The sequence below is a fragment of the Salvia splendens genome, chromosome 5 (genome assembly GCF_004379255.2).
Source record: "Salvia splendens isolate huo1 chromosome 5, SspV2, whole genome shotgun sequence".
Taxonomy (NCBI): Eukaryota; Viridiplantae; Streptophyta; class Magnoliopsida; order Lamiales; family Lamiaceae; genus Salvia; species Salvia splendens.
This window is the reverse complement of record NC_056036.1, coordinates 27,405,570-27,432,977: the sequence shown is the minus strand read 5'-3', so window position 1 is coordinate 27,432,977 and position 27,408 is coordinate 27,405,570. Positions and strand designations below refer to the sequence as shown.

The window sequence follows — 27,408 nt, the reverse complement described above, 5'->3', positions numbered from 1 at the left end:
GACATATGTTTGTGTTTTAGTAGTGATATATTTTTTATTTTGAAGAATATTTTGTTGATACCTTCTTTTAGAAGAAATTAAATTTCAGTTTCTAAATTGGTTTTTGATGGATATTCGATTTCTTTTAATGACAATTGCATTATTAAGAAAGATGGTTCTTATATATGTCGTGGTATCACGAAAAACGATCTGTACACAATCACATTTACACAGTATAATAATCGCAAATCAGAACTCAATACAACATTGAAAATTTCAAAGAAATAAAGGAACCTTCAAGTTCAATGAACGAAACGTACTTGTGGCACCTTAGACTTGGTCATGCCAATGAAAGGAGGATCCATTCTCTTGTTCAACAAGATCTTATTAAAGGTCTAGAGGAGGAACCCTTTCATAAGTGTGAGTCATGCTTAGAAGGCAAGATGACCAAGAGGCCTTTTCAGGCTAAGGGCAATAGGGCCAAGGAAGTACTTGAGCTCGTTCATTCCGATGTATGTGGACCAATGTGTACTGAAGCAAGAGGAGGTTTTCGATACTTCATCATATTCATTGATGACTTCTCGAAAATTGTATGTCTATTTGATAAACCCACAAGTCAGAGTCTTTTGACAAGTTCAAGGGCTTTAAGGCTCAAGTGGAGAAGTATCATGGAAAGAGTATCAAATGCCTGCGATCTGATTATGGAGGCGAATACCCCAGCCGAGTTTTTGGACTACTTATCGGAGTCGGGAATTGAATCCCAACTGACTGCGCCGGGCACGCCCCAGCAGAACGGCGTGGCTGAAAGAAGGAACAGGACCTTGTTAAACATGGTCCGATCGATGATGAGTTATGCACGGCTACCTACTTCGTTTTGGGGACATGCCTTGCGTTCTGCAAGCCATATATTAGACAATTTACCGTCAAAATCTGTACCTACTACTCCTTATAAGTTGTGGACTGGGAGCAAGCCCAATCTAGCACATATCAGGATTTGGGGTTGCCCGGCTCATGTATTGGAAAAAGATCCAACTAAGCTAGGATCAAGGACGGAGGTATGTTTGATTAGAGGGACGAAAGCTTACGAATTCTATAGTCTCCGAGATAAGAAAGTTATTGTGAGCACTCACACGACATGCTTAGAGGAAGACTATGTAATGAATCATAAACCCAGCAGTGAAGTGGCTCTTGATGAGCTAACTTCTGTCACAAGTTCCATTAACCAAGAACAAGTACCAACTGTACAAAGAGTTCCCGGAACTTCAACTTCTACTCCAAGTATTGTAGTGCCGCGCCGCAGTGGGGGGGTCTCGCATGAGCCCGAAAGATACATTGGTTTGGGGGAATCCATGGATCACTCCTCAGACAGCAATGTATTATATCCCTGGAACTTTGCAGAGGCGCTGGCAGATGTCGATCATTGCGAATGGGTGAAAGCAATCGATTCAGAACTACAATCTATGATAGACAAAGACGTCTACGATTTGTTCGTCCTACCCGGCGGTTGTACTGCTATTGGGAGCAAGTAGATATATAAACGTAAATATGGACCTGATGGACGAGTTAAAGTCTTCAAGGCAAGACTAGTGGCCAAGCGGTATACCCAAAAGGAAGGTGTCGATTACGACGAGACTTTCTCCCCGGTGGCCATGCTCAAACCAATCCAGATACTATTGTCTATATCAACTTATATGGATTTGGATGTATGGCAGATGGACGTTAAGATTACGTTTCTAAACGACGGTCTTGAAGAGACCATCTACATGGAACAACCCGATGGACATGCCGAAAAGAGCAAGGAACACATGGTTTGGAAGTTTAAGAAGGCTATTTAAGGCCTTAAGCAAGCATCTAGATCATGGAACCAGTGTTTCGATCAAACTGTTCGGAAGTTTGGATTCGAAAAGTGCCCAAATAAAAGCTGCGTGTACAAGAAGGTTGAAAAAGGGAATATAGTGTTCTTAGTTTTATATATAGATGACATTCTTCTAATTGGAAACAATAAAAAGATGTTGTCATCAGTAAGAACTTGGTTGTCAAACCAGTTCGAGATAAAGGATATGGGAGACGCGGGACACATCCTCGGGATCAAGGTTCTTCGGAATCGAGAAAAGAAGATGTTGTGCTTATCTCAAGAACCTTACATCAACACAGTACTTAGCCGTTTTAGCATGCAGGACGCCAAGAAATGCTTCTTACCTTTTAGACACGACATCCATTTATCTCAAGAGATGTGCCCCAAAATGTCGTCTGAGATACAAGAAATTAGAAGGATTCCATATGCTTCGGCAGTTGGAAGTCTCATGTATGCTATGCTTTGTACGAGACCTGATATTTGCTTTGTTGTTGGCATGGTGGCAAGATATCAGTCGAATCCGGGCCAAGGACATTGGACTGCCGTAAAGAACATACTCAAGTACCTTAAACGGACTAAGGACTATGCTCTAGTTTACAAAGCAGCCGAGCTCTGCCCTTTGGGATATACTGAATCAGACTTTCAAGCTGATCAGGACTCGAGAAAATCTACTTTAGGATATGTGTTCACCTTAGGAGGTGGAGCCGTAATTTGGAAGAATGTGAAACAGAAATGCATCGCGGACTCGACCATGGAAGCCGAGTATGTGGCCGCTTTAGAGGCTGCAAAAGAGGCAGTATGGTTCAAGAACTTCCTTATGGATTTAGGTGTGGTCACGAATCTGCCCAAGAGCATCACCATTTATTGTGACAATTCTGGTGTTGTGGCAAACTCGAAAGAACCAAGAGCTCACAAAGCGAGCAAACACATAGAGCGGAAGTATCATATCATCACAGATATAGTGTAGAGAGGAGACATACAAGTGGTCAAGATTGCGTTAGAGAACAACCTGACAGATCCTTTTACAAAGGCATTGGCGGTGAAACCGTTTGAGGCCACGTTGAAGGGATGAGAGTTCGACTCATTCAAGACCTCAACTCGCTTTCAGTATAAGTGGGAGAAATTTAGATGTGCGCACTATTGTTTTGTATACTCGAAAGCTGTTTTGAGTATAAGTGGCAGATTGTTAGGGTTTGTATACTAGAAATCACCTATCGAGTGATTGAATACTGTAAAACTCTAATTATTATTTTCCAAGTAAATGCAACAGATTATTTTTGTCATAATGTTGTTATGTTTTACATTTAATGGATGTTTATTGCATATTTAAATGTATAAGCAAACGTAACAAAGTCTAAGTCTTTGTTTTAGTAGACCGGTTGTGGACCGCGTCCAATTTAAGGTAACACGGTCAGTTCTGAATAAAGAAAAAATAAGAATTTCACAACCTAGATAGGCCTAGACTACCTATCGTGAAAGGTTGCAATGTCAGTCAGATTATTTCTAAGCCTTATTGAAATAAGATGACGTTGGTGTGGTATAGCACTGAATTGGATCTAAACGGCAAGACAAGTCTTTATGCTATCTACTGAAAGACGAGGTCTTGATAATAATTTCTTAATCAATGTACGTTAGCATTGAGCATACGATATTGAGTATCTACTACTTTGACTTACCAAAGGTGCGGGTTTTTCGTCACCCAACGATCCAGGTATATTGGGTAGTGGTGATCATTATCTAGCGGTGCTAGGATTGCTATTATGTTGAATCGTGTGCGAGGAGAGTCTCGTTTGATAACATTCACAATAGGAGCTCGAAACAGGGTTTTATTATTCGGAACCTAGCTAGTTGGAGTTTGATTACTCTATGAATAATAAATAAGAGTTTCTTGCTAAGTCCACTCTTGGAGATTAAAATATGTTAATTAATTAAGTCCATAGCAGACATTGATTAATTAATGGATGTTTCTATCTTAAGCGCGGGAAATGAATGTAACACACTAAAAGGAAACCCGGAATACTTGTAATTTCGGATTTGGAAAGGCAATGCAATATTACTTCTGTAGTGGCTACTTGTAATATTCCAATATAAGCTTGTATTAAATTGTGGGTTCAATTTAATTAGTGAAAAGCTAATTGGGGTGAGGCTATATCCAAATTCTTCCTTAGATCCCTGACTGGGCCCAATATGTGACTTAATATATATAGGAGAATAAAGGAGATAAAATTAACACTTTTTCCACATCATAATTTTCGTCCCCCTCATCTTTGAGAAAGGATCGAAAATTGTTCTCCTTCCGTGAGTAGATTTTTGTCTTCATTATTTAAGTCCTAGTACACTGGTGAGATTTGCCCACACAAATACCAGTCTACAGTCCGGGATACCAGTCAGAAGATCCGAGGTCGATTTCTCAAGATCTTCACGTGGAGAAGAAGCAAGCCATCTTCGATTCTTAAGTGAATCAACGAGGTAAATTGGCTAACTCCGTAGTACGCATGTTTTAGGGATTATTTGTACTAAAACGTGTTTTGAATTCAAGTTATTAGCATGATACATGTGATAATTGCGCTAATAGAATTTATCTAAATAATCTGCTAAATAGATCAGAATTATGTGATCCGTTAGAACGCACGCTTCCGCTGCCAACCCCTTCAGTGACTCAGATATAATTATGTGTTATTTGATATAGATGGTGGAATATGGTATGAATATGTGATTGGTGCAATGAATATGTTTTATATATTGTAAATTAATTATATGATAGAAATATATAATTAATGCAATGGATATGTTTGCACATGGTTATGGAATTATTTGAATCATTGGATTAAATAGGATCTGTGACCGTCTTGCCCTAGGTCTAATATCAATGGCAATGGACCTACGGGTCGTATATACAATGGCAATGGATCTACGGGTCGTATATACAATGGCAATGGATCTACGGGTCATATATATATGTATACAATGGCAATGGGACCTACAGGTCATATATACAATGGCAATGGACGTTCGGGTCATATACAATGGAATCCCGGGCAGATACTAGGCTTGATTTGTCACAGAATAATAAACTGAACAAAGTAGCATGTGCATATGTATATGAATTTATTTTTAATATTTGTTGGTTATTGCTATATATTTTGGTTTAAGAATATGTTTGATTGTTGGGATGTGGAATTAAAGGTAAGGTTTATATACACTGAGTTGTGGCTCATATAAACCACTATAATTTTTCACGAATAAGATATCAGTGGAGTTTTTAGTTGACGTGGGTCGTAGAAACTGCACGTGTAATCAGGTTCTGCGGCTGACGCATTTTGGCAACCTTCTCCTCCTCATCATCATTTTTTCATGTAAATAAATGTATAGTATATTGAGTGGTGAGAGAATCCCACTACTGCTTAGAAGGTTTTGAAATATGTACTTTATAAATGTTGGTTTTGAAGTTATACAATATGTGTGTTTTATTTACTTGACGTGTGGTTTATTTATTTTAATATTTGAATTTATTTACTATAAGTAGTTACGTCATATATGGTTGGGTGTGACACACTGCACATTGCAAACAAAGTATATACGCCACGTACAGTACACACAAAATGTATATAGTGGTGAATACACAAAAAAATTAGACACTTGTGCAATATACAAATATGATAAAAACACACAATTCAAAATGTATATAGTGGTGAATATACAAAAAATAGACACGGTGCAATATACAAATATGATAAAAATACACAATTTATACATACATGGTACATACTATCCAAATATGATAAAAACACTACACTAAGTATACATACGTGGCACGTGTACTGTACAAATATTAAACACAATATAAATAAAATACACAAACACGATATAAATAAAATACAAAACACTAAATGGATTGCACATACTACACACATTATACACGAAATACGAATTTAGTACAAAATATTAACACAAAATACACAATTTATATACACACTACACTCATTATACATACGCGGTACATACTACAAATATTAAACACACTATAAATAAAATACACAACACATGTACAACAAACATACATAAGTACAGTACACACTAATATTAACACAAAATACACAATTTATATACTATACAACCAATATACTCATAAAATACACAATTTATACATACATGGCACATACTACAAACATGAAACACAATATAAATAAAATACACTACTCATTAAATGGATTGCACATACTACACATATAATATTCAAAATACACACTAGTACATAATTCACAAAATAAGCATACTACCACTACACAACAGTAACACACATTACACACACAATATAGACAAAGTACACACACTTTAAACACATACATATTAAACAACCACTACACACTATATACAAAACACTAAATATAAATATTATAAATGTATTATACATACGCAGCACATACTACATACATTATTACACACTATAAATAAATTACACAAAACACATGCACAACACACAGACATAGCACAAACTACGAATACTAACAAAAAAGACACTATCTATACACTACATCAAATGCACAAAGAAAATACACAATTTATACATGCATGGTATTACAAACATTAAAAGTGGTATAATAAAATACACAAACACAATACAAATAAAATACACAATTTATAAATACATCTAATCCTATTTTTGCATTATCTGTAACAGTTTCGTTCCTAGATGCTCGATTAAACTTTGACTCCACAGAGTCAGCTAAATACAAAGAGCAAAATCTCAAACATTCTTCCGCTAGATATCCTTCGCAATCGAACTTTCAGGTTTACTTCGATTACGCACATATGATTTCAATGTGCTCAGATATCTATTTACAGAAAAAATCAAGTATTAGATTTTCAAATATTTTAAATGGTTCATCATTGAAAAAACATCATTCATTATATACACTATTAAATTTCATAAATATAATATTACCTCTCTACTGGATACATCCAACGGTAGAGAACCAGCTCATATAGCTTCACTTCTGTAGCCAAATGCAAAGTCAAGTGCACCATTACATCGAAGAATGATGATGGAAATATCTTCTCCAATTGGCAAAGTACCACAACATATCTTTCTCTAAACGAATGATATCAGCAGGACATATTACTTTAGAACAGAGTTCCCGAAAGTACTTACTAAGCTGAATCAAAGGTGAACGTATTGTCCTAGAGAGTGTATTTCGCAATGCTATAGGTAATAATTGTTTCAAAACCTGACAAAATATTATTCTCTCCTTCTTGCTCATTGTAAACGCTGCCGCAGGTAAATAAACTTTTCTCCGCTCCTTAGTAATTGGATGAAATTCAGGTCTTATTCCCATCTGTTCCAAGTCTTGGTATGATTTATAATTGTCTTTTGATTTACCATCCAAATCCAACAATGTGCCACAGATACTCTTGCAAATATTTTTTTCAGTATGCATGACATCAAGATTATGGCAAACCATATTATCTTTCCAGTATGGCAAATCAAAAAATATACTCTCTTTTTTCCAACTGAAAAGCTTTGGATTATCTTTAACTAGCTTACCATATTTCGTAGTAAAATCTCTCTAGTCATCCATCACCATATCGCCTGATAGTTGTTGTGGTGCTTCTCCATACTCAACTGTGCCATCGAAGAGTCGTCTATTCTTCCGAAACTCGTGTTCTTTAGGTAGGAATCTTCGATGCCCCATGTAACAATACTTTCCACCATGTTTCAGTCTAATAGAATGTGCTTCTTTGTTACATACCGGACATGCATATTCACCTTGGGTACTCCATCCGGATAAATAGGCATATCTCGGAAAATCACTGATTGTCCATAACAATGAAGCGCGTAGCTGGAAATTTTTCTTTTTGGATGCATCATACGTTTCAACTCCTACTTCCCACAAATTCTTTAGATCAACAATAAGTGGTTGCAAATAAATATCAATATTTTGTCCAGGAGCTGATGGACCGGGTATCAGTAGAGATAACATAAAAGAAGACTCTTTCATGCACATCCATGGAGGAAGGTTATATGGAAACAATATGACAGGCCACGTACTGTGTGAAACACTCATATTTTTTAAGGGATTAATTCCATCCGACACTAATCCCAATCGAACATTGCGAGATTCATCGGCAAAATCAGAATGCAAACTATCAAATGTGCTCCATGCTGGGGAATCGGCGGGATGTCTCATATACCCATCCTTCGTAGGACTTTCAACTGCCATCTATATGGGATGTCGTTTTTTAAGACATTAACAACCTTTGCAAACTTGGTTTGAGTAGAAAATACCACAACACCTTTTGGGCAACCTTTCTTTTCTCACCTATGGGATCTTTATCAGTAGTACACCATCTAAGCTTATGGCATGTGTCACATGAAGTTTTGTTTTCATTCACCCTAATCATTTGGACAAGCGTCAATTTTCTCATAACCAAGTCCTAGCTTTTTCATCAATTTATCAGCTTCATAATAAGACTTCGATAGACCAACCGTGGCATCAGGAAAAGCATCTCTTAGTAAGTCCAATTGCATATCAAATACCTTATTATTCAATCTCCTAAGACACTTTAAATGCAACAAACGGATTATGAATGATAGTTTTGAGAATTTAGCACATCCTTCATATAAAGGCGGTTGTGAATCATCAATCAATCTATAGAACTCTCTTTCTTGCCCATTAGCAATTTCAGAATCCATTTGGGAATTGGTACCGTCCGTATATCTATCTTCATTTGGAACTCCAAAGACGTCATGAACTAAGCCCTGCATATCATCATCGCCTAAATCCTCTGCATTATTATGTTGGTTTTCCATGCCTAGAAGTAAGAATACTAGGAAGTTCTCCATGAGATATCCAATCCGTGTATCCAGGAATAAATCCATCGATTGTCAAATGTTCATACGCCTCGTCTCTACTCGCAAATATTCCCATTTGGCAGCGTTTTCATGGGCACAAAATCTTATCATTTATGCTTACATTGCGAAATGCATAATCTAAAAAGTACTGAAGTCTATTTTGGTACTCATCTGTTACTGTTGACTTTGTCATCCAACTTTTATCCATATTAATAAATTCCTACCAAACCTACATAGATCATAAATTAATGTAGACAACATATAATACCATAACAATTGGTCAAAATATTTCTATTAATTACAATACAATTTATAATACTATAACAATCCATCAAATAATTATATAAATTACACTACAATATATACTATCATAATAATCCATCAAATATTGATATTGGTAGACTAATGTTTGGAAGAATGAGTTAAAAATTAGCTATACTAACCTATTGCGAGTACTAATATTTGGAAGAAATGAGCCAAAATAGAAATCTACACTCTTCAATCCACCACCGGGTTGACCCGACCAAGGCAAGCGTTTTCGCGTTTTTCAGCTTTGGGAAGGTTTTTCGCGTTTTGGGGAGGGAGGAAATGTGATTAGGGTCTGCGATTTTGGGGGAGATCTGAGAAATATGGTTCAACCAAAAAATGCCGATCAGGTTGGCGTTTTTTACGTTAAACACGCCAATGACCTTGGCGTTTTATATCGTAAAGACGCCATCAAGATTAGCGTGTTCAAATTTAAGTATTTTGGTTAAAAATACGAGCAAGATACGGTGCCATTGTAAAATGCCAACTATGTTGGCGTGTTTGCGTATAGACACGCCAATATCACCGGCGTTTTTACTTATAAACACGCCAACTTCATCGGCGTTTTTCCCATAAATGGAATTGATAACAAAATGGGTACATTTGCGTTATTTTAAAGGCCAAGTCGCCTAGAAACGCGTTTTTCTCGGAGAATTATCTTGGAGTGGTTATTCAGCCTCGTTCGGTTTCAGGCCATTCTTGCCGATTAATACCATTGTGATGCCGTGAGATTATGTTCGATTTGTATGTGCCTAGGTGCCTAGGTTCCATTCATTCTCGGATTTGGTGTAGGGCTGACTTGTTATGTTAGCTTGGGGAAATGGTGAGCATTGGGCTAATGTTTTACCTCAATCTTAAGGCAGCATGCTGGGGTTTCTGATCACTTGAATGGAAACTTGTATATATATAAGTGTTCTTATATTGTGAGCACTACCTAGACTGGTGATTCCAACGTAGAGGCAGTAGTTTAGGGTTTCTAGCCTTAGTGTTTCTATATGTGACATGAGGATATGTTGGAAAGAGGGATGGAGGAAGGGTTACCTCTGTTGTTAGGGCTCTTGATTTTCAGCTCCTAAGCCTTCGTGGGTTGCAGGGGCTTGAGCAATTCCTCCTATTCTCCAATTTGTAATGGTATGTGGTGGTGAAAAAGGCAAGGCCGAGAGGATACAATATATATAGGGCATGTGTAACCGAAAGCCTGCTAGGCTGATTGTGTGTGCAGGGAAAAGGGGTTCTTGTTTTGACTGGATGTTGGCCGTTCTCCTGCCATTATGCAGGGCATGTACTCGTGAGAAATAAATGCAATTCCATCCTCATTTGCCACTTACTTTGTAAGCTTTTGGTAAGTTTGTTTTGGTTAGTTTGTTTTGACCGAAAGCCCGTCATTTTTGCTTGTTTTGGTAAGTTTTTGGTCTCCATTCTAAAGTAGTATTGTCTCCTACCTCCACTTACTTTGTTTGTTAGCTATTGATTCACTAATGGCCTTTGTTTGGTGTTGTTTGCATGTTGATCTTGTAGGGATGGAGGGAGTAGATGGCTGCAGAGAGAGACGGCCGCTCGCGTCACGGTTCGTTACTCTTGACCGACGGCCGATCGAAGACACAGCGTGGAAAGTAGCTTGGCTCGATAAGATAGACACATTTTTCCTTTCTATCATCTTGTACATCCCCATTTGTAACTTAGTCACTTTAGTGCATGTAAAAGACTATTAGAAGCTATGTTCTTAGTTTTCTTTCTTGTATGACTTGTTTAATTTGGAGAAGTTAATAAAAGAACGCGATTTCATTTTAGCTTGCTCGTGCATCACTTTAGATTTTCTTTCTTTTACGAATTAGCAACACTAAGCGTTCAATAAATACATCCATTCCGAAGCCCAAATTTAGAACTTAGAATTTATTTGTTCGACGTGATCGTTTTCTACCGGATGACAAAAAGGGGCGGTCATTACATTTTGTATCGCAAGGACTCATTTGAAATAAGTCTACTAACAAATCAATTCTAAAAGATGAGAGTGGATATTCATGTTTCCTGATCGATATCAAACTAAACAAAAATGTCAAAATTAAAACCAAGCTTTATTGTAACTTAATCAAACATTCAGCCACATTATCTTTATTTGATTATACAATAGTTAATTGTGACTGAGAAACTCTTATGCAATAAAAAGTAGTAGAAACAAAAATTAATTATTATGAAAATTCTTACAAAAAAAAGCTATAAAACCAAAAATTAATTAAGAATGAGAGATGATGATGAGCTGACCTGAGAGAGAAGACAATGCACGACAGTGGTGTGGTGGCACGACAACCCTTCGGCCGAGATAGAGCACACAAGAAGAGAGACATTGAATTCGTTCGACTCAAATAGAATCGGCAGATGTGGAGAACGATAGAGCAGTAGGGGAGAGAAAGACAAGAACGGTGTGGAGAACGATAGAGTAGTAGGGGAGAGAAAGACAAGAATGGTGGGGTTGATGAAGAGAGCTGATTCTGTTAATTTAGCATCTGTTAGGGATTCTGTTTTGGCTTAATGTAATTTTGACAATTTGCTATGAAGCCCAATATTTAATTAAAATGATAAAAGCCGTAACATTAACAATTTGACTATTTGCTAATTCTGTACTTTTTAAACTTGCTATTGTATTTGTGAATATTAAATGAATTTTGTAATAAATATAAATAAGAATAGAGCTAAACTTATACTCTCTCCGTCTCATAAGAATATACACTCTTTCTTTTTTAATCCGTTCCACAAGAATATGCATTTTCTAATTTTATAAACTCTTTTATAGATGGGATCCATTTCCCACTAATAATAATTTAATTATTTTTTCTCTCCATCTTTTTCTTACTTTACCAATTTTGTATTAAAATTTGTGTTAAACTTAAAGTACATATTCTTTGGGGAATTTTAGTGCAAAATGAATTGAAAAGCTGAAAAGTTTGAAAATTGAAAATTTAGGGGAAACGTAGGGTGAAATTTTTGAAGAAAATGTTTGAGCGAAATTTTTTGAGGGGAAACATATTTGGAGTCCATTTTATTTTGAGGCGAAACAAATTTTTCAATGTATTATTTATTGGTACGACCCTTGGCACAAGTGCCACTACATGAATCTCTTCATGGTATTTATTTGGAGATGCAATATTAGTTTAGGATATAAGTGTGGCAAAAGGTTGGTGTATTGAGTGACTATCTGTAGTGGCAGTTTTTAAAAAGTGCCACAAACTTAATGTAGTCTTAGGCTAATTTTCTAGTAGTGGCTGGCGGCGGATAGCAGCGCCGGACAACTATTGCAAAGAGAAGACGAGAGGGGAAAGGAGGTCGGTGGCTCTAGGCAGGGAACGTTGAACCTTCCTCGATGAAGCCGTGTGACAATGGTTCACCTTTGCCGCCAGAAATGCACCTCTTTGGCTCTTTCTCTCCCATCAAAGCTGAAACTAATTTTTTAGTTATACTCTCTTAAAGTAGGGCTTCAATAAGAGTGGAAGCTTTTGGGTTGGGCTTTGCTTGATTTAATTTTGTTTCAACTATATTTTGATAGTTAAAGAGTAAATAACAATAGTTAATTGTTTCTAGCGCTTCTTTGGGAAAAAATTTTTTGCATTATTTTTAATATGCATATGCCAAAGTGGTCCACTGTTTCATGCTCAAATTCATGATAATAAGGTACAAAAGTAAAATTATCTAACTGCGTTTGACACACGTTCTAAACACTCAAATTTGCACAATTTATATTCAAGGGATGTGCTATATTGATAACTCATAGTTAAGTTGCTAACTACAATTAAATGATAGGCATTAAATCTTAAAATCAAAGGCTAAGATCATTCAACTACGAGTATCAATACATTGAATAAAAAATGTCAATTAGGTATTTATGTCAATTAACACCAAAGTAGTTATAACTAACTTTTAAAAATATCTCAAAACTTTAAATTATTTTTTCACACAACATATATCAAATTAAAGGTAATTTTATAACGATTCCAACGAGATCCTATATGCATATGTTTCGAAGTCAAAATTGAAAAAAATTCTTGAATTTTTTGATTTTGAAGAAGCAGTTTTATATCAATACAAGTTATATAATATATCAATATAATACTTGTACAATGTCAATATGAAATTGTGTTGACATTTGTCATGTCTTCGTGTTGATGTATTTCATACACTATATTGATATTGTGTTCCTAAACCCTAAATTTGATAGTTGTTATTATCTTTTTAATATTAAAAAATGAAAAACGAAATTACACATGGTAAATTATAGACCACAATATTTCTAAATACTATAATTTTAAATAAATTGTAGTTAACGAGGGAAGAATTAGCAATTGATCATATTCCTATATAAAAAATAAGTTTTATGATTTTGAATATTTGGAAATATGTGTCACAGTAAAATATTATTGATTATTGATTGTTGGCCCCAAAAAGAATTAAAATAAGGTGGTAAAAAAGAACTACTCCTACTTCTACAAAACTAATGAACTAAAAGAAAAATGGAAAAAGAAAAAGAAGTCGAACGAATTTAAATATTTGCACTCTCTCTTTCAAAACAAAATCCCATTCCCATCCCATTTTCCCGTTGCAATCTATTTCATATAATAAAATTAGGGCTCCCCAACTTCATCCCATTCCGTCACTCTCTCTCGCTAGGGCCCTTACTCCGACTTCCTCCTCATCAGTTCTCTCCCGCCGGCGATTGGCCAAGTCGCCGTCCATCCCACCGTCCCTTCTTTCCGCTCTCTCTCTCCCACATGAATTGATTTGACTGGAGAATTTTGTTAATCTTGGAGACAATTGCGCAAAAGCAACCCGTGAGAAAATTAAGATTGTGGTATGAATGTTTTGCTAACTTTTCCATGCTTCAAATTACTGCTCATTGTTCCTCAGATATCAATGATGATCATAGATATAATACCTTGATTTGTATAGGTAGCAGGAGGTGACGGGTAAGGTTGGTTTTGTGTGACATTCTTGTACTGACCATTAAACATTACTTCTTGAGTCCCTATTTGAATATTTTTTAGATTTGTCAGTGTATTGACCATGCTAACCAGATAACTACAATATTGTCATTCTTGCTCAAGGTGGTTCTTTATCATTGAAACATCATCTGAGCTCTTTATCAGCAGTGGTTTTCTTTGCATGAACAACTTTATTATAACATGTTTACATGTTAGCTTCTGGCTTTCTTTTTTGAGTCACATTCAGGTTGTTTAGTTCAGTCTTTCAATAATAAGTTGTGTCATTATTCAATATGCTCTTCACATTGTTGCCCAGGTCTTTGAAGAACATCTTGAGGATTTACGTAAAGAAGGTCGTTTGAAATGGGAGAAATGCAAATTCCAGTCTTATCAAGGTTGATTTTATCTTTGGTACTTAAAACAAATCAAGTTGGATAATCTTGATAGGAGTGTCCTATGCCATTTTACAATTATTTTGGTCTAATATGATTACATTACATTATGAAATAACTAACCGAACTCTGATGGATCTTCCAGCGTGAGATCTATTGTTGTTCTTAATCTTCCTAACTATGGAAGCGGAAGAAATCCATGGAGCAAGCTAAAGCCAGATTATCTAGAGAAGGTACTTAAATAATCCACAACTTATAACTTCAGCTGTTTAAGAAAATACCATTATTCATTTATGTTTTGTTTTCAAGAAAAGTACATATTATGGCTTGCTTGAGTGCAGGATTAGTTTTATATTCACAACATTTTTCTAGAAATGTGTTTTCTACAGCAAAGGCCAATCTTGGGTTTTAGATATTTATCTTCAAATCATTACTATTCTTGAACAGATGCATTTTGATTTCTCTCCTGCTGAGGTGTTAAATTTAGTTTTTTCTCCCTACAGCCTGCTTTCAATGGCGCTTCATGGTTTCATTCTTCACATTAAAACACGAAAATATTTTGTGGGGTACTTTATAGATGGTGCATTTCGTCCTATTGAATGTCACACTATTCCTTGAATGCTTCACTTTCAAAAGTAAATTTTAAAATAGATAAGACATTAAGTAGAAAGTGAAACTGATAAAGAACATTTCTTTGGAGATTGCAGTAAGCGGTTGCACAACAACAGTGGATAGGGAAAGAGCCCCCCCTCCTGGTTTTTTGGGAGATCAAGGCATAGTTACTTTTATATAATACATATTCTGGTGGCTTCTGCGGCTCCTCTCAACTGATGCCGGTAAATTTTCTCTATTGAGAATGTAGGAATTCTATTTTATATCTATTCATAATTATTTTCCTCTTAACTTTTAATTGACCAATTTTATTTGATCACTTAAGAGGAGGGTTTTATAGGTACACGATGATGAATCTTTTATTCATTTTTATCTCATTTTCTCATTCTTCCTCCTTTTTGTTTTGCCAGAGGGGGTTTGTTCAGGCTTACCCCAATGATGATTGTCTCGAAAATTTTGGTCTTAAACATGGATGGCTTGCTTTGATGGTTATGGCTGAAGTAATATCCTCCAAACACATAGAACAGGTAGTGTACTGCTTTTCCAGCTAGGTTGAACAAAAATAAGTAAAGTTCTTGTGTGTGGGTCAATGAAAATATATCATTTTTAATACTAGTTATGATAGAGCATAACATGATTGTTTTTCATTTGTCCCACCTCTCAAGCAAATGGCTAGCAACTACTGTTGGGGTGAGGGGGACCTCACTAGAAGTTTTCTTTTTTTTTCTACCTTCTTTTTTCTCTTCGTCAACTTATGCTTGAATTTTTCTATCTCAAAATGTTTTTCAATGGTTGAACTTACATAAGTTGGTGCTCTGGTCACCTTTTTAGTTAGTCTATTCTCGTATTTTATTCCGTACGAAAAGTACAAAACAGTTTTTTGAACAGTCCAATGCACAAAAATTCCTATGTAAGGGAAGCCATCCATTGTGGTGCATATGAAAAGTTACTGCAGTCTTTAGGCCTTCTCCTAGTTGTGTCTGAACTTGAGTTAGTTTCTTGCTATGCACTCTGCAGATGGTGCAAAGGTTGAAGAGGAGAAATATATGCAGTACTTCTTTGATGATTGGTTTAGTTTCATTGATCAACATCAACCTAAGGCTGTCATATTCTCCGATGCTTGTCCGGACACAAGGTGGATTGGGGACGAGGCTGCTGTCGCTGGAGTACCTGTTGGTCTCTCTTCAACCGCATCAATCAATTACATTATTGGCAACACTGGTAAGTCCACATCTAGATCATTGCCCACATCTCACTATTCATATAATTGTTCCTCATATCAAATGATACTAATGATTGTTAATCATGGCCTAGGACCAAAGTATTCTGATTTTTAAGTTGTCTGACGGCATTTCTCTTTATATCAAAGTGTGTATGCTAAACGTAGTGATGCAATATTTTGGTTTATTTGTATGCTAAACTTTCTCTTTAATATGTTTATCGTTTGTATTCTAATTATTTCAGCATAGGTCTGTATTTGTATGCTAAACTTTCTCTTTAATATGATACTACATGGGTTATGAAGATATGGATGCTCAAGTTGCATATAGTTTCCACCATTTACGAAATGAAAAACCTTACCTTGCTCAAGGTCCCATTTCAAATAAGGTAATATCATTCTTCCATTTTCTAACACTGATATTGAACCATAGGATGCATGAAATTCTGATATAATGATCCAACATCAAGATTAGGGATGTCAATCCAGCTGAAACCCGTGGGTCAACATGAATAACAGTTTATAAAGTTAAAGGGTCAAGGCTAAAAATTGTGACCTGAATATGAAATCGGATTATTTGGGCCAGCCCTAATGGGTTTACGGGTTACTTGGGCTGGCCCGGTCAGGCTGACCCTATTTTAGTTAAAAAAAATTGGATTCGGATTTTGCCTATATTATATGCTGCAACCTACATGTATTATAGTTGCCCTTATCTACACACCACGCGTACACATACGGACATGTAGAAGTCACCACACCAATCCTCCCTCGATCTCTGTCGTTCCAACGTCCTCTTGGTTTCCGGTGATTGGTTTTGTAGGGAACCTATTTATTCCAAATTTGATCTTTATCGATTTTAATACTTTTCAATTCTTATACAAGACTTTCATTGATTTTGGCGAGTTCAATATGATATGTATTTTTGGCACTGTGTAACTATCCATTAGATGTCTTAACTTAAGTTTTCTTTAGCAAATATCTAGCCAAATGTAGGATGTGTTATTGTATTAAAATGGCATGCATATTCCTTCTTTAATAAGTTGAAAATGCAAGGTAGAGAATTGTATGTGCTAGTAGATAGATGATTCATAGAAGTTGTTATCTAGTTTTATGTATATACACTCAGATTTGTTATGAAGCTCCAACCTTTCTCCCTGCAGGACTTCTGTAATCAGGCAACACCAGGGCAGAAAGTGTAGAAAGAAACAAGGGAGGGTTGGAATAAGAGCAAGATGGGAAGAAAAGAAAAAAAAAGAGGAAGCAAATATGTGAAAAAAAAAGAAAAATTGGTGGAACAGATGTTGAAAAGCAGAAAAAGAAGAAAAAGAAGTGAAAAAAGAGAGGAAGTAGATATGAGGGAAAAAAAAAGAAAAAATGGTGGAACAGATCTAGAAAAAGAAAAAAACATAGAGCAGTATAGGCTATTGGAGAAAGGGACGGGGAGCTTCGTGATGGAGTAGGGGGAGGGGAAGACGACGATTTTTCGAGGTTTCAACTTAAAGCACTACTGGACGAGAAATCAAGAGAGGAAAATGAGAATGCAAACTTGACTAGGGAAAACCAGCTACCTGAATCAGCTAGTGGAGTACCCTCACTTAACAGATCCGAAATCGCATGAAAATAAGGTAAGATCATTCTTTTATATCCTTAACACTGATTTTAATCCACGGGATGCATGGATTTTGACCTTTTTATTCTGACTGAATGATACTAATTATTGTTAATCATGGCCAAGGGCCAACGTGTTTTAATTTTTAAGTTTTCTGATGGCATTTCTCTTCATGTCAGAGTGTGTATGCTGAAAGCTGCAAAGGAACTAGATGGATAATGTCAGCTTGCTATCCAATTTTTCTTATTCATGAAATTAAGAGGTAAAGAAAATAGAAACAGAACATTTTCTGCCAAAGTGTCAAATTTTGTTACGTCTCTTACTTGTATTTATTTTTTGAATAGGTACGAGAACTATTGTAGTGATCAGCAAAGTATATCAATCATCATCAGGAATCTAACCTGGAAAAAGTTGCAAAAGTTGAGGAAACTTCTCCCCAAAAGAGAGCTCTAAAGATAAAAAAGAAAATGGTCCAGATTCGGGAAAAGCACCCAGTCTATTATTGAAGACAACGAGTATAGTTCCGTCTAAGACTGTCCCTTAAAGGTACCACAAATATTGCTTCCTTCTCCTTTTGAAATTAATGCAAATTCAATTTTTAGAAAGCTAAATAGAGCCCCCTAGTATCTACACACCCTATATTGTCCTTGTTTTGATGGCTGATAGTGCTACTGATAAGGCAGAATGGATATATACACTAAGAAATATCATCAGTTCAAAAGGAGGACAAGAGAAGGGTGAATCTGGCCCTCCATTGCGCAAAAGTCTTTCCATGGTTCTCTTGTAAGTTCATTAGCTTCCAAGCACCGCCAAATTTTTCCAACATTTATGTCCTTCTAAGTTCGTTAACTTTATGGACATAATAAGTCCTTAAAGTTGTTCTTATTGCCGTTAAATTTTTCCGTCGCTTGATTTATAAAATCTAAATGTTTGGCTTGTTTTAGTTTCTTACCGTTTGTAAATTAAAATTTTGGTTGATGTTCTTCTATGCTCATTTACTCCTTGTGTCCTTAGAAATAGGTTACGTGAAGCTTCATGAATTTGTGTTTTATAATTGTTTCAGCATAGGTTTCTATTTGTATGCTAAAACTTTCTCTTTAATATGTTTATTACTGACAATCTGACAGAATACTATATGTGATGAAGGTATGGATGCCCAAGTTGCATACGGTTTCCACCATTTACGCTATGAAAAACCTTACCTTGCACAAGGTCCCATTTCAAATAAGGTAAGATCATTCTTTTGTTTCCTAACACTGATTTTGATCCACGGGATGCAGCCTGCATGTATTATAGTTTCCCTTATTCACACACCACACCTATACGTACGGACATGTAGTAGTCACCATACCATCGTCACTCGATCTTTATCGTTCCAACGTCCTCATGATTTTCAGTGATTGGTTTTGTAGAGAACCTGTTTATTCCAAACTTGATCTTTATCGATTTTAATAGTTTTCAATTCTTATGCAAGACTTTCATTGATTTTGGCGTCTTCAATATGATATGTATTTTTGGCATTGTGTAACTATCCATTAGATTTTTATCTTAAGTTACTTAAGTTTTTATTAGCAAATATTTAGCCAAATGTAGGTTTTGTTATTGTATAAAAATTGCATGCATAACCCTTCTCTAATAAATTGAAAATGCAAGGTAGAGAATTGTATGTTCTAGTAGAGAGATAATTCATAGAAGTAGCTTATCTAGTTTTATGTACATACACTCAGATTTCTTATGAAGCTCTTACCTTTCTCCCAGCAGTACTTTTGTAATCAGGCAACACTAGGGCATAATGTGTAGAAAGAAACATGGAAGGGTTGGAAAAGAAGAAAAAAAACAGAAAAACCAAGAAAAAAAGAGGAAGCAGATATGTGAAAAAAAAAGAAAAAAAAATGGTGGAAGCATATAGGTGGAAAAAAAGCAAAAAAACAGAGAGCAAAATCAAAGAAAGAGACGGGGAGCTTCGTGGTGGAGTAGTGGGAGGGGAAGACGGCGATTTGGCGAGGCTTCGACTTAAAGCACTTCTGGAAGACAAATCAAGACCGGAAAATGAGAATGAAAACTTGACTAGGGAAAACCAGCTACCAGAATCAGCTAGTGGAGTACCCTCGCTTAACAGATCCGAAATCCAATGAAAATAAGGTAAGATCATTCTTTTATTTCCTAACACTGATTTTGATCCACGGGATGCATGAATTTTGACCTTTTTATTCTGACTGAATGATACTAATTATTGTTAATCATGGCCTAGGGCCAACGTTTTTTGATTTTTAAGTTTTCTGAGAGCATTTCTCTTCATGTCAGAGTGTGTATGCTGAACGCTGCAAAGGAACTAGAGGGATAATGTCAGCTTGCTATCCAATTTTTTTCTTATTCATGAAATTAAGAGGTGAAGAAAAGAGAAACAGAACGTTTTCTGCCAAAGTGTCAAATTTTGTTATATGTCTGACTTGTATTTATTTTTTAATTAGGTACAAGGACTATTAGAGTGATCAGCAAAGTATATCAATCATCAATATGAATCTAACTGGAAAAAGTCTAGTAATCAAGATAACAAGTATAGTTCTGTCTAAGACTGTCCCTGAAAGGTGCCACGAATATTGATTCCTTCACATTGTGAAATTATTGCAAATTCAATTTTTAGACAACTAAATAGAGCCCCCTGGTATCTACACAGACCATAGTGCCATTGTTTTGAAGACTGAAAGTGCTACTGACAAGGCAGAATGGATAAATACAGTAAGAAATATCGTCAGCTCAAAAGGAGGTCTTGTGAAGGGTGAATCTGGCCATCTATTGCGCCGAAGTCTTTCCGATTGTTCTCTTGTAAGTTCATTAGCTTCCAAGCGCTGCCAAATTTTTCCAACATTCATGTCCTTATAAGTTTAATAACTTTATGGACATAATAAGTCCTTAAAGTTGTTCTTATTGCCGTTAAATTTGTTAGCCTCTTGATTTATAAAATCTAAATGTTTGGCTTGTTTAGGTTTCTTTCCGTTTGTGAATTAGAATTTTGGTTGAGGTGCTTCTATGCTCATTTACTCCTTGTGTCCTTAGAAATATTCCAGACATGACGCCTCATGAAATTGTGTTTTATAATTATTTCAGCATAGGTTTGTATTTGTATGCTAAACTTTCTCTTTAATATGTTTATCACAGACAATCTGACAAGATACTATATGTGATGAAGGTACGGATGCCCAAGTTGCATACGGTTTCCACCATTTACGCAATGAAAGACCTTACCTTGCACAAGGTCCCATTTCAAATAAGGTAAGATCATTCTTTTGTTTCCTAACACTGATTTTGATCCACGGGATGCAGCCTGCATGTATTATAGTTTCCCTTATTCACACACCACACCTATACGTACGGACATGTAGTAGTCACCATACAATCGTCCCTCGATATTTATCGTTCCAACGTCCTCATGATTTTCAGTGTTTGGTTTTGTTGAGAACCTGTTTATTCCAAACTTGATCTTTATCGATTTTAATAGTTTTCAATTCTTATGCAAGACTTTCATTGATTTTGGCGTCTTCAATATGATATGTATTTTTGGCATTGTGTAACTATCCATTAGATTTTTATCTTAAGTTACTTGAGTTTTTATTAGCAAATATTTAGCCAAATGTAGGTTGTGTTATTGTATTAAAATTGCATGCATAACCCTTCTCTAATAAATTGAAAATGCAAGGTAGAGAATTGTATGTGCTAGTAGACAGATAATTCATAGAAGTAGCTTATCTAGTTTTATGTACATACACTCAGATTTCTTATGAAGCTCTTACCTTTCTCCCAGCAGTACTTTTGTAATCAGGCAACACTAGGGCATAATGTGTAGAAAGAAACATGGAAGGGTTGGAAAAGAAGAAAAAAAACAGAAAAACCAAGAAAAAAAGAGGAAGCAGATATGTGAAAAAAAAAGAAAAAAAAATGGTGGAAGCATATAGGTGGAAAAAAAGCAAAAAAACAGAGAGCAAAATCAAAGAAAGAGACGGGGAGCTTCGTGGTGGAGTAGTGGGAGGGGAAGACGGCGATTTGGCGAGGCTTCGACTTAAAGCACTTCTGGAAGACAAATCAAGACCGGAAAATGAGAATGAAAACTTGACTAGGGAAAACCAGCTACCAGAATCAGCTAGTGGAGTACCCTCGCTTAACAGATCCGAAATCCAATGAAAATAAGGTAAGATCATTCTTTTATTTCCTAACACTGATTTTGATCCACGGGATGCATGAATTTTGACCTTTTTATTCTGACTGAATGATACTAATTATTGTTAATCATGGCCTAGGGCCAACGTTTTTTGATTTTTAAGTTTTCTGAGAGCATTTCTCTTCATGTCAGAGTGTGTATGCTGAACGCTGCAAAGGAACTAGAGGGATTATGTCAGCTTGCTATCCAATTTTTTTCTTATTCATGAAATTAAGAGGTGAAGAAAAGAGAAACAGAACGTTTTCTGCCAAAGTGTCAAATTTTGTTATATGTCTGACTTGTATTTATTTTTTAATTAGGTACAAGGACTATTAGAGTGATCAGCAAAGTATATCAATCATCAGTATGAATCTAACTGGAAAAAGTCTAGTAATCAAGATAACAAGTATAGTTCTGTCTAAGACTGTCCCTGAAAGGTGCCACGAATATTGATTCCTTCACATTGTGAAATTATTGCAAATTCAATTTTTAGACAACTAAATATAGCCCCCTGGTATCTACACAGACCATAGTGCCATTGTTTGAAGGACTGAAAGTGCTACTGACAAGGCAGAATGGATAAATACAGTAAGAAATATCGTCAGCTCAAAAGGAGGTCTTGTGAAGGGTGAATCTGGCCATCTATTGCGCCGAAGTCTTTCCGATTGTTCTCTTGTAAGTTCATTAGCTTCCAAGCGCTGCCAAATTTTTCCAACATTTATGTCCTTATAAGTTTAATAACTTTATGGACATAATAAGTCCTTAAAGTTGTTCTTATTGCCGTTAAATTTGTCAGCCTCTTGATTTATAAAATCTAAATGTTTGGCTTGTTTAGGTTTCTTTCCGTTTGTGAATTAGAATTTTGGTTGAGGTGCTTCTATGCTCATTTACTCCTTGTGTCCTTAGAAATATTCCAGACATGACGCCTCATGAATTGTGTTTTATAATTATTTCAGCATAGGTTGTATTTGTATGCTAAACTTTCTCTTTAATATGTTTATCACAGACAATCTGACAAGATACTATATGTGATGAAGGTACGGATGCCCAAGTTGCATACGGTTTCCACCATTTACGCAATGAAAGACCTTACCTTGCACAAGGTCCCATTTCAAATAAGGTAAGATCATTCTTTTGTTTCCTAACACTGATTTTGATCCACGGGATGCAGCCTGCATGTATTATAGTTTCCCTTATTCACACACCACACCTATACGTACGGACATGTAGTAGTCACCATACAATCGTCCCTCGATATTTATCGTTCCAACGTCCTCATGATTTTCAGTGATTGGTTTTGTTGAGAACCTGTTTATTCCAAACTTGATCTTTATCGATTTTAATAGTTTTCAATTCTTATGCAAGACTTTCATTGATTTTGGCGTCTTCAATATGATATGTATTTTTGGCATTGTGTAACTATCCATTAGATTTTTATCTTAAGTTACTTGAGTTTTTATTAGCAAATATTTAGCCAAATGTAGGTTGTGTTATTGTATTAAAATTGCATGCATAACCCTTCTCTAATAAATTGAAAATGCAAGGTAGAGAATTGTATGTGCTAGTAGACAGATAATTCATAGAAGTAGCTTATCTAGTTTTATGTACATCACTCAGATTTCTTATGAAGCTCTTACCTATCTCCCTAGAAGGACTTTTGTAATCAGGCAACACTAGGGCAGAATGTGTAGAAAGAAACATGGAAGTGTTGGAATAAGGGTTGGAAAAGAAGAAAAAAACAGAAAAACCACGAAAAAAAGAGGAAGCATCATATGTGAAAAAAAAAGAAAAAAAAAGAAAAATTGGTGGAAGCAGATAGGTGGAAAAAAAGAAAAAACAGAGAGCAAAATCAAAGAAAGAGACGGGGAGCTTCGTGGTGGAGTAGTGGGAGGGGAAGACGGCGATTTGGCGAGGCTTTCGACTTAATATCACTTCTGGAAGACAAATACAAGGCCGGAAAATGAGAATGAAAAACATGACTAGGGAAAACCAGCTACCAGAATCAGCTAGTGGAGTACCCTTCGCTTAACAGATCCGAAATCCAATGAAAATAAGGTAAGATCATTCTTTTATTTCCTAACACTGATTTTGATTCTTGGGATGCATGGATTTGACCTTTTTACTCTGACTGAATGATACTAATTATTGTTAATCATGGCCTAGGGCCAACGTTTTTTGATATTTAAGTTTTCTGTTGGCATTTCTCTTCATGCCAGAGTGTGTATGCTGAACGCTGCAAAGGAACTAGATGGATAATGTCAGCTTGCTATCCAATTTTTTTCTTATTCATGAAATTAAGAGGTGAAGAAAAGAGAAACAGAACGTTTTCTGCCAAAGTGTCAAATTTTGTTACGTCTCTGACCTGTATTTATTTTTTAAATAGGTACAAGGACTATTGGAGTGATCAGCAAAGTATATCAATCATCAGTATGAATCTAACTGGAAAAAGTCTAGTAATCAAGATAACAAGTATATTTCTGTCTAAGACTGTCCCTGAAAGGTGCCACGAATATTGCTTCCTTCACTTTGTGAAATTATTGCAAATTCAATTTATAGACAGCTAAATAGAGCCCCCCTGGTATCTACACAGCCCATAGTGCCGTTGTTTTGAAGGCTGAAAGTGATACTGACAAGGAAGAATGGATAAATACAGTAAGAAATATCATATCATCAGTTCAAAAGGAGGTCAAGTGAAGGGTGAATCTGACCCTCCATTGCGCAAAGTCTTTCCGATTGTTCTCTTGTAAGTTCATTAGCTTCCAAGCACTGCCAAATATTTCCAACATTTATGTCCTTATAAGTTTAATAACTTTATGGACATAATAAGTCCTTAAAGTTGTACATATTGATGTTAAAATTTTCAGCCGCTAGATTTATAAAATCTAAATGTTTGGCTTATTTTAGGTTTCTTTCCGTTATGAATTAGAATTTTGGTTGAGGTGCCTCTATGCTCATTTACCTCCTTGTGTCCTTTGAAATATTCCAGACGTGAAGCCTCATGAATTTGTGTTTTATAATTGATTTAGCATAGGTTTGTATTTGTATGCTAAACTTTCTCTTTAATATGCTTTATTACTCTGACAAGATACTATATGTGATGAAGGTATGGATGCCCAAGTTGCATATGGTTTCCACCATTTACGCAATCAAAGACATTACCTTGCACATAGGTCCTATTTCAATATAAGCTAAGATCATTCTTTTATTTCCTAACACTGATTTTGATCCACGGACGCAGCCTGCATGTATTATAGTTTCCCTTATTCACACACCACGCCTATACATACGGACTTGTAGTAGTCACCATACCATCATCCCTCGATCTTTATCGTTCCTAGGTCCTCATTATTTTCAGTGATTGGTTCTGTTGAGAACCTGATTCCAAACTTGATCTTTATCGATTTTATTAGTTTTCAATTCTTATGCAAGACTTTCATTGATTTTGGTGTCTTCGATATGATATGTATTTTAGGCATTGTGTAACTATCCATCAGATTTTTATCTTAAGTTACTTAAGTTTTTATTAGCAAATATTAGCCTAATGTAGGTTGTGTTATTGTATTAAAATTGCATGCATAAACCCTTCTCTAATAAATTGAAAATGCAAGGTAGAGGAATTGTATGTGCTAGTAGACAGATAATTCATAGAAGTAGCTTATCTAGTTTTATGTACATGCACTCAGATTTCTTATGAAGCTCTTACCTTTCTCCCAGCAGGACTTTTGTAATCAGGCAACACTAGGGCAGAATGTGTAGAACGAAACATGGAAGGGTTGGAATAAGGGTTGGAAAAGAAGGAAAAAAACAGAAAAACCAAGAAAAAAAAGAGGAAGCAGATATGTGAAAAAAAAAAAGAAAAATTGGTGGAAGCAGATAGGTGGGAAAAAAAAAACAGAGAGCAAATCAAAGAAAGGGACGGGGAGCTTCGTGGTGGAGTAGTGGGAGGGGAAGACGGCGATTTGGCGAGGCTTTGACTTAATGCACTTCTGGAAGACAAATCAAGACCGGAAAATGAGAATGAAAACATGACTAGGGAAAACCAGCTACCAGAATCAGCTAGTGGAGTACCCTCGCTTAACAGATCCGAAATCCAATGAAAATAAGGTAAGATCATTCTTTTATTTCCTAACACTGATTTTGATCCTTGGGATGCATGGATTTGACCTTTTTATTCTGACTGAATGATACTAATTATTGTTAATCATGGCCTAGGGCTAACCTTTTTTTGATTTTTAAGTTTTCTGTTGGCATTTCTCTTCATGCCAGAGTGTGTATGTTGAACGCTGCAAAGGAACTAGATGGATAATGTCAGCTTGCTATCCAATTTTTTTCTTATTCATGAAATTAAGAGGTGAAGAAAAGAGAAACATAACGTTTTCTACCAAAGTGTCAAATTTTGTTACGTCTCTGAGCATGAAGCACCTCAACCAAATTCTATTCACCAACGGAAAGAAACCAAAACAGCCAAACATTAGATGTTTATAAATCACGAGGCTGACAAATTTAAAAACGGCAATAAGAACAACTTTAAAGGACTTATTATTCCATAAAGTTTATTAAACTTATAGGACATCATGTGGAAAAATTTGCCGCGCTTGGAAGCTTGACCTTACAATAACCAGCGGAAGACTTCGGGGCAATAAGGCCGAGTCACCTCACAAGACTCCTTTTGAGTGATGAATATTTCTTACTGTATTTATATATCCATTCTGCTTTGTCAGTAGCACTTTCAGCCTTCAAAACAACGGCACTATGGTCTGTGTAGATACCAGGGGGCTAATTTAGTTGTCTAAAATTGAATTGCAATAATTTCACAATGTGAAGGAATCATTATTCGTGGCACCTTTCAGGACAGTCTTAGACAGAACTATACTTGTTATCTTGATTACTAGACTTTTTCCAGGTTAGATTCATACTGATGATTGATATACATTGCTGATCACTCCAATAGTCCTTGTACCTAATTAAAAATAAATACAAGTCAGACACATAACAAATTTGACACTTTGGCAGAAAACGTTCTGTTTCCTCTTTTCTTCACCTCTTAATTTCATGAATAAGAAAAAAATTGGATAGCAAGCTGACATGATCCATCTAGTTCCTTTGCAGCGTTCAGCATACACACTCTGACATGAAGAGAAATGCATCAGAAAACTTAAAAATCAAAAAACGTGGCCCTAGGCCATGATTAACAATATTAGTATCATTCAGTCAGAATAAAAAGGTCAAAATCCATGCATCCTGTGGATCAAAATCAGTGTTAGGAAATAAAAGAATGATCTTACCTTATTTTCATTGGATTTCGGATCTGTTAAGCGAGGGTACTCCACTAGCTGATTCTGGTAGCTGGTTTTCCCTAGTCAAGTTTTCTTCTCATTTCCGGCTTGTTTTGTCTTCCAGAAGTGCTTTAAGTCGAAG

The 27,408-nt window shown here is 35.8% G+C and overlaps 1 protein-coding gene and 1 long non-coding RNA gene across 27 annotated transcripts; one reads left to right on the top strand and one right to left on the bottom strand.

Moving 5' to 3' along the window:
* The first annotated feature begins 13,573 nt into the window (after nucleotides 1-13,573).
* Nucleotides 13,574-26,917, top strand: LOC121805246. Of its 26 annotated transcripts, none has more exons than XR_006051323.1 (21): nucleotides 13,574-13,833; nucleotides 14,280-14,358; nucleotides 14,501-14,588; nucleotides 15,063-15,191; nucleotides 15,378-15,494; nucleotides 15,985-16,188; nucleotides 16,493-16,575; nucleotides 17,347-17,811; nucleotides 17,975-18,057; nucleotides 18,140-18,341; nucleotides 18,479-18,578; nucleotides 18,942-19,024; nucleotides 19,557-19,937; nucleotides 20,100-20,184; nucleotides 20,267-20,383; nucleotides 20,473-20,621; nucleotides 20,986-21,068; nucleotides 21,601-21,981; nucleotides 24,207-24,291; nucleotides 24,374-24,490; nucleotides 26,899-26,917. XR_006051323.1 is itself a non-coding variant. In XM_042205048.1 (7 exons), the coding sequence occupies exons 2-7, from the start codon at nucleotides 14,327-14,329 to the stop codon at nucleotides 25,730-25,732; spliced, it is 552 nt and encodes a 183-aa protein (XP_042060982.1). In that variant the 5' UTR covers nucleotides 13,574-13,833; nucleotides 14,280-14,326; the 3' UTR covers nucleotides 25,733-26,079. The 26 variants fall into 26 exon arrangements, 2 of the variants coding, with proteins under 2 accessions (XP_042060982.1, XP_042060983.1); XR_006051329.1 differs by having other exon boundaries at nucleotides 21,598-21,981; XR_006051325.1 differs by having other exon boundaries at nucleotides 20,955-21,068.
* On the bottom strand, nucleotides 26,900-27,360 carry LOC121805255. The gene is made up of 3 exons (XR_006051404.1): nucleotides 27,276-27,360; nucleotides 27,032-27,116; nucleotides 26,900-26,950 (listed from the first exon to the last, which is right to left on the bottom strand). It is a non-coding gene; the product is annotated as an uncharacterized LOC121805255 (long non-coding RNA).
* Nucleotides 27,361-27,408: the final 48 nt, after the last annotated feature.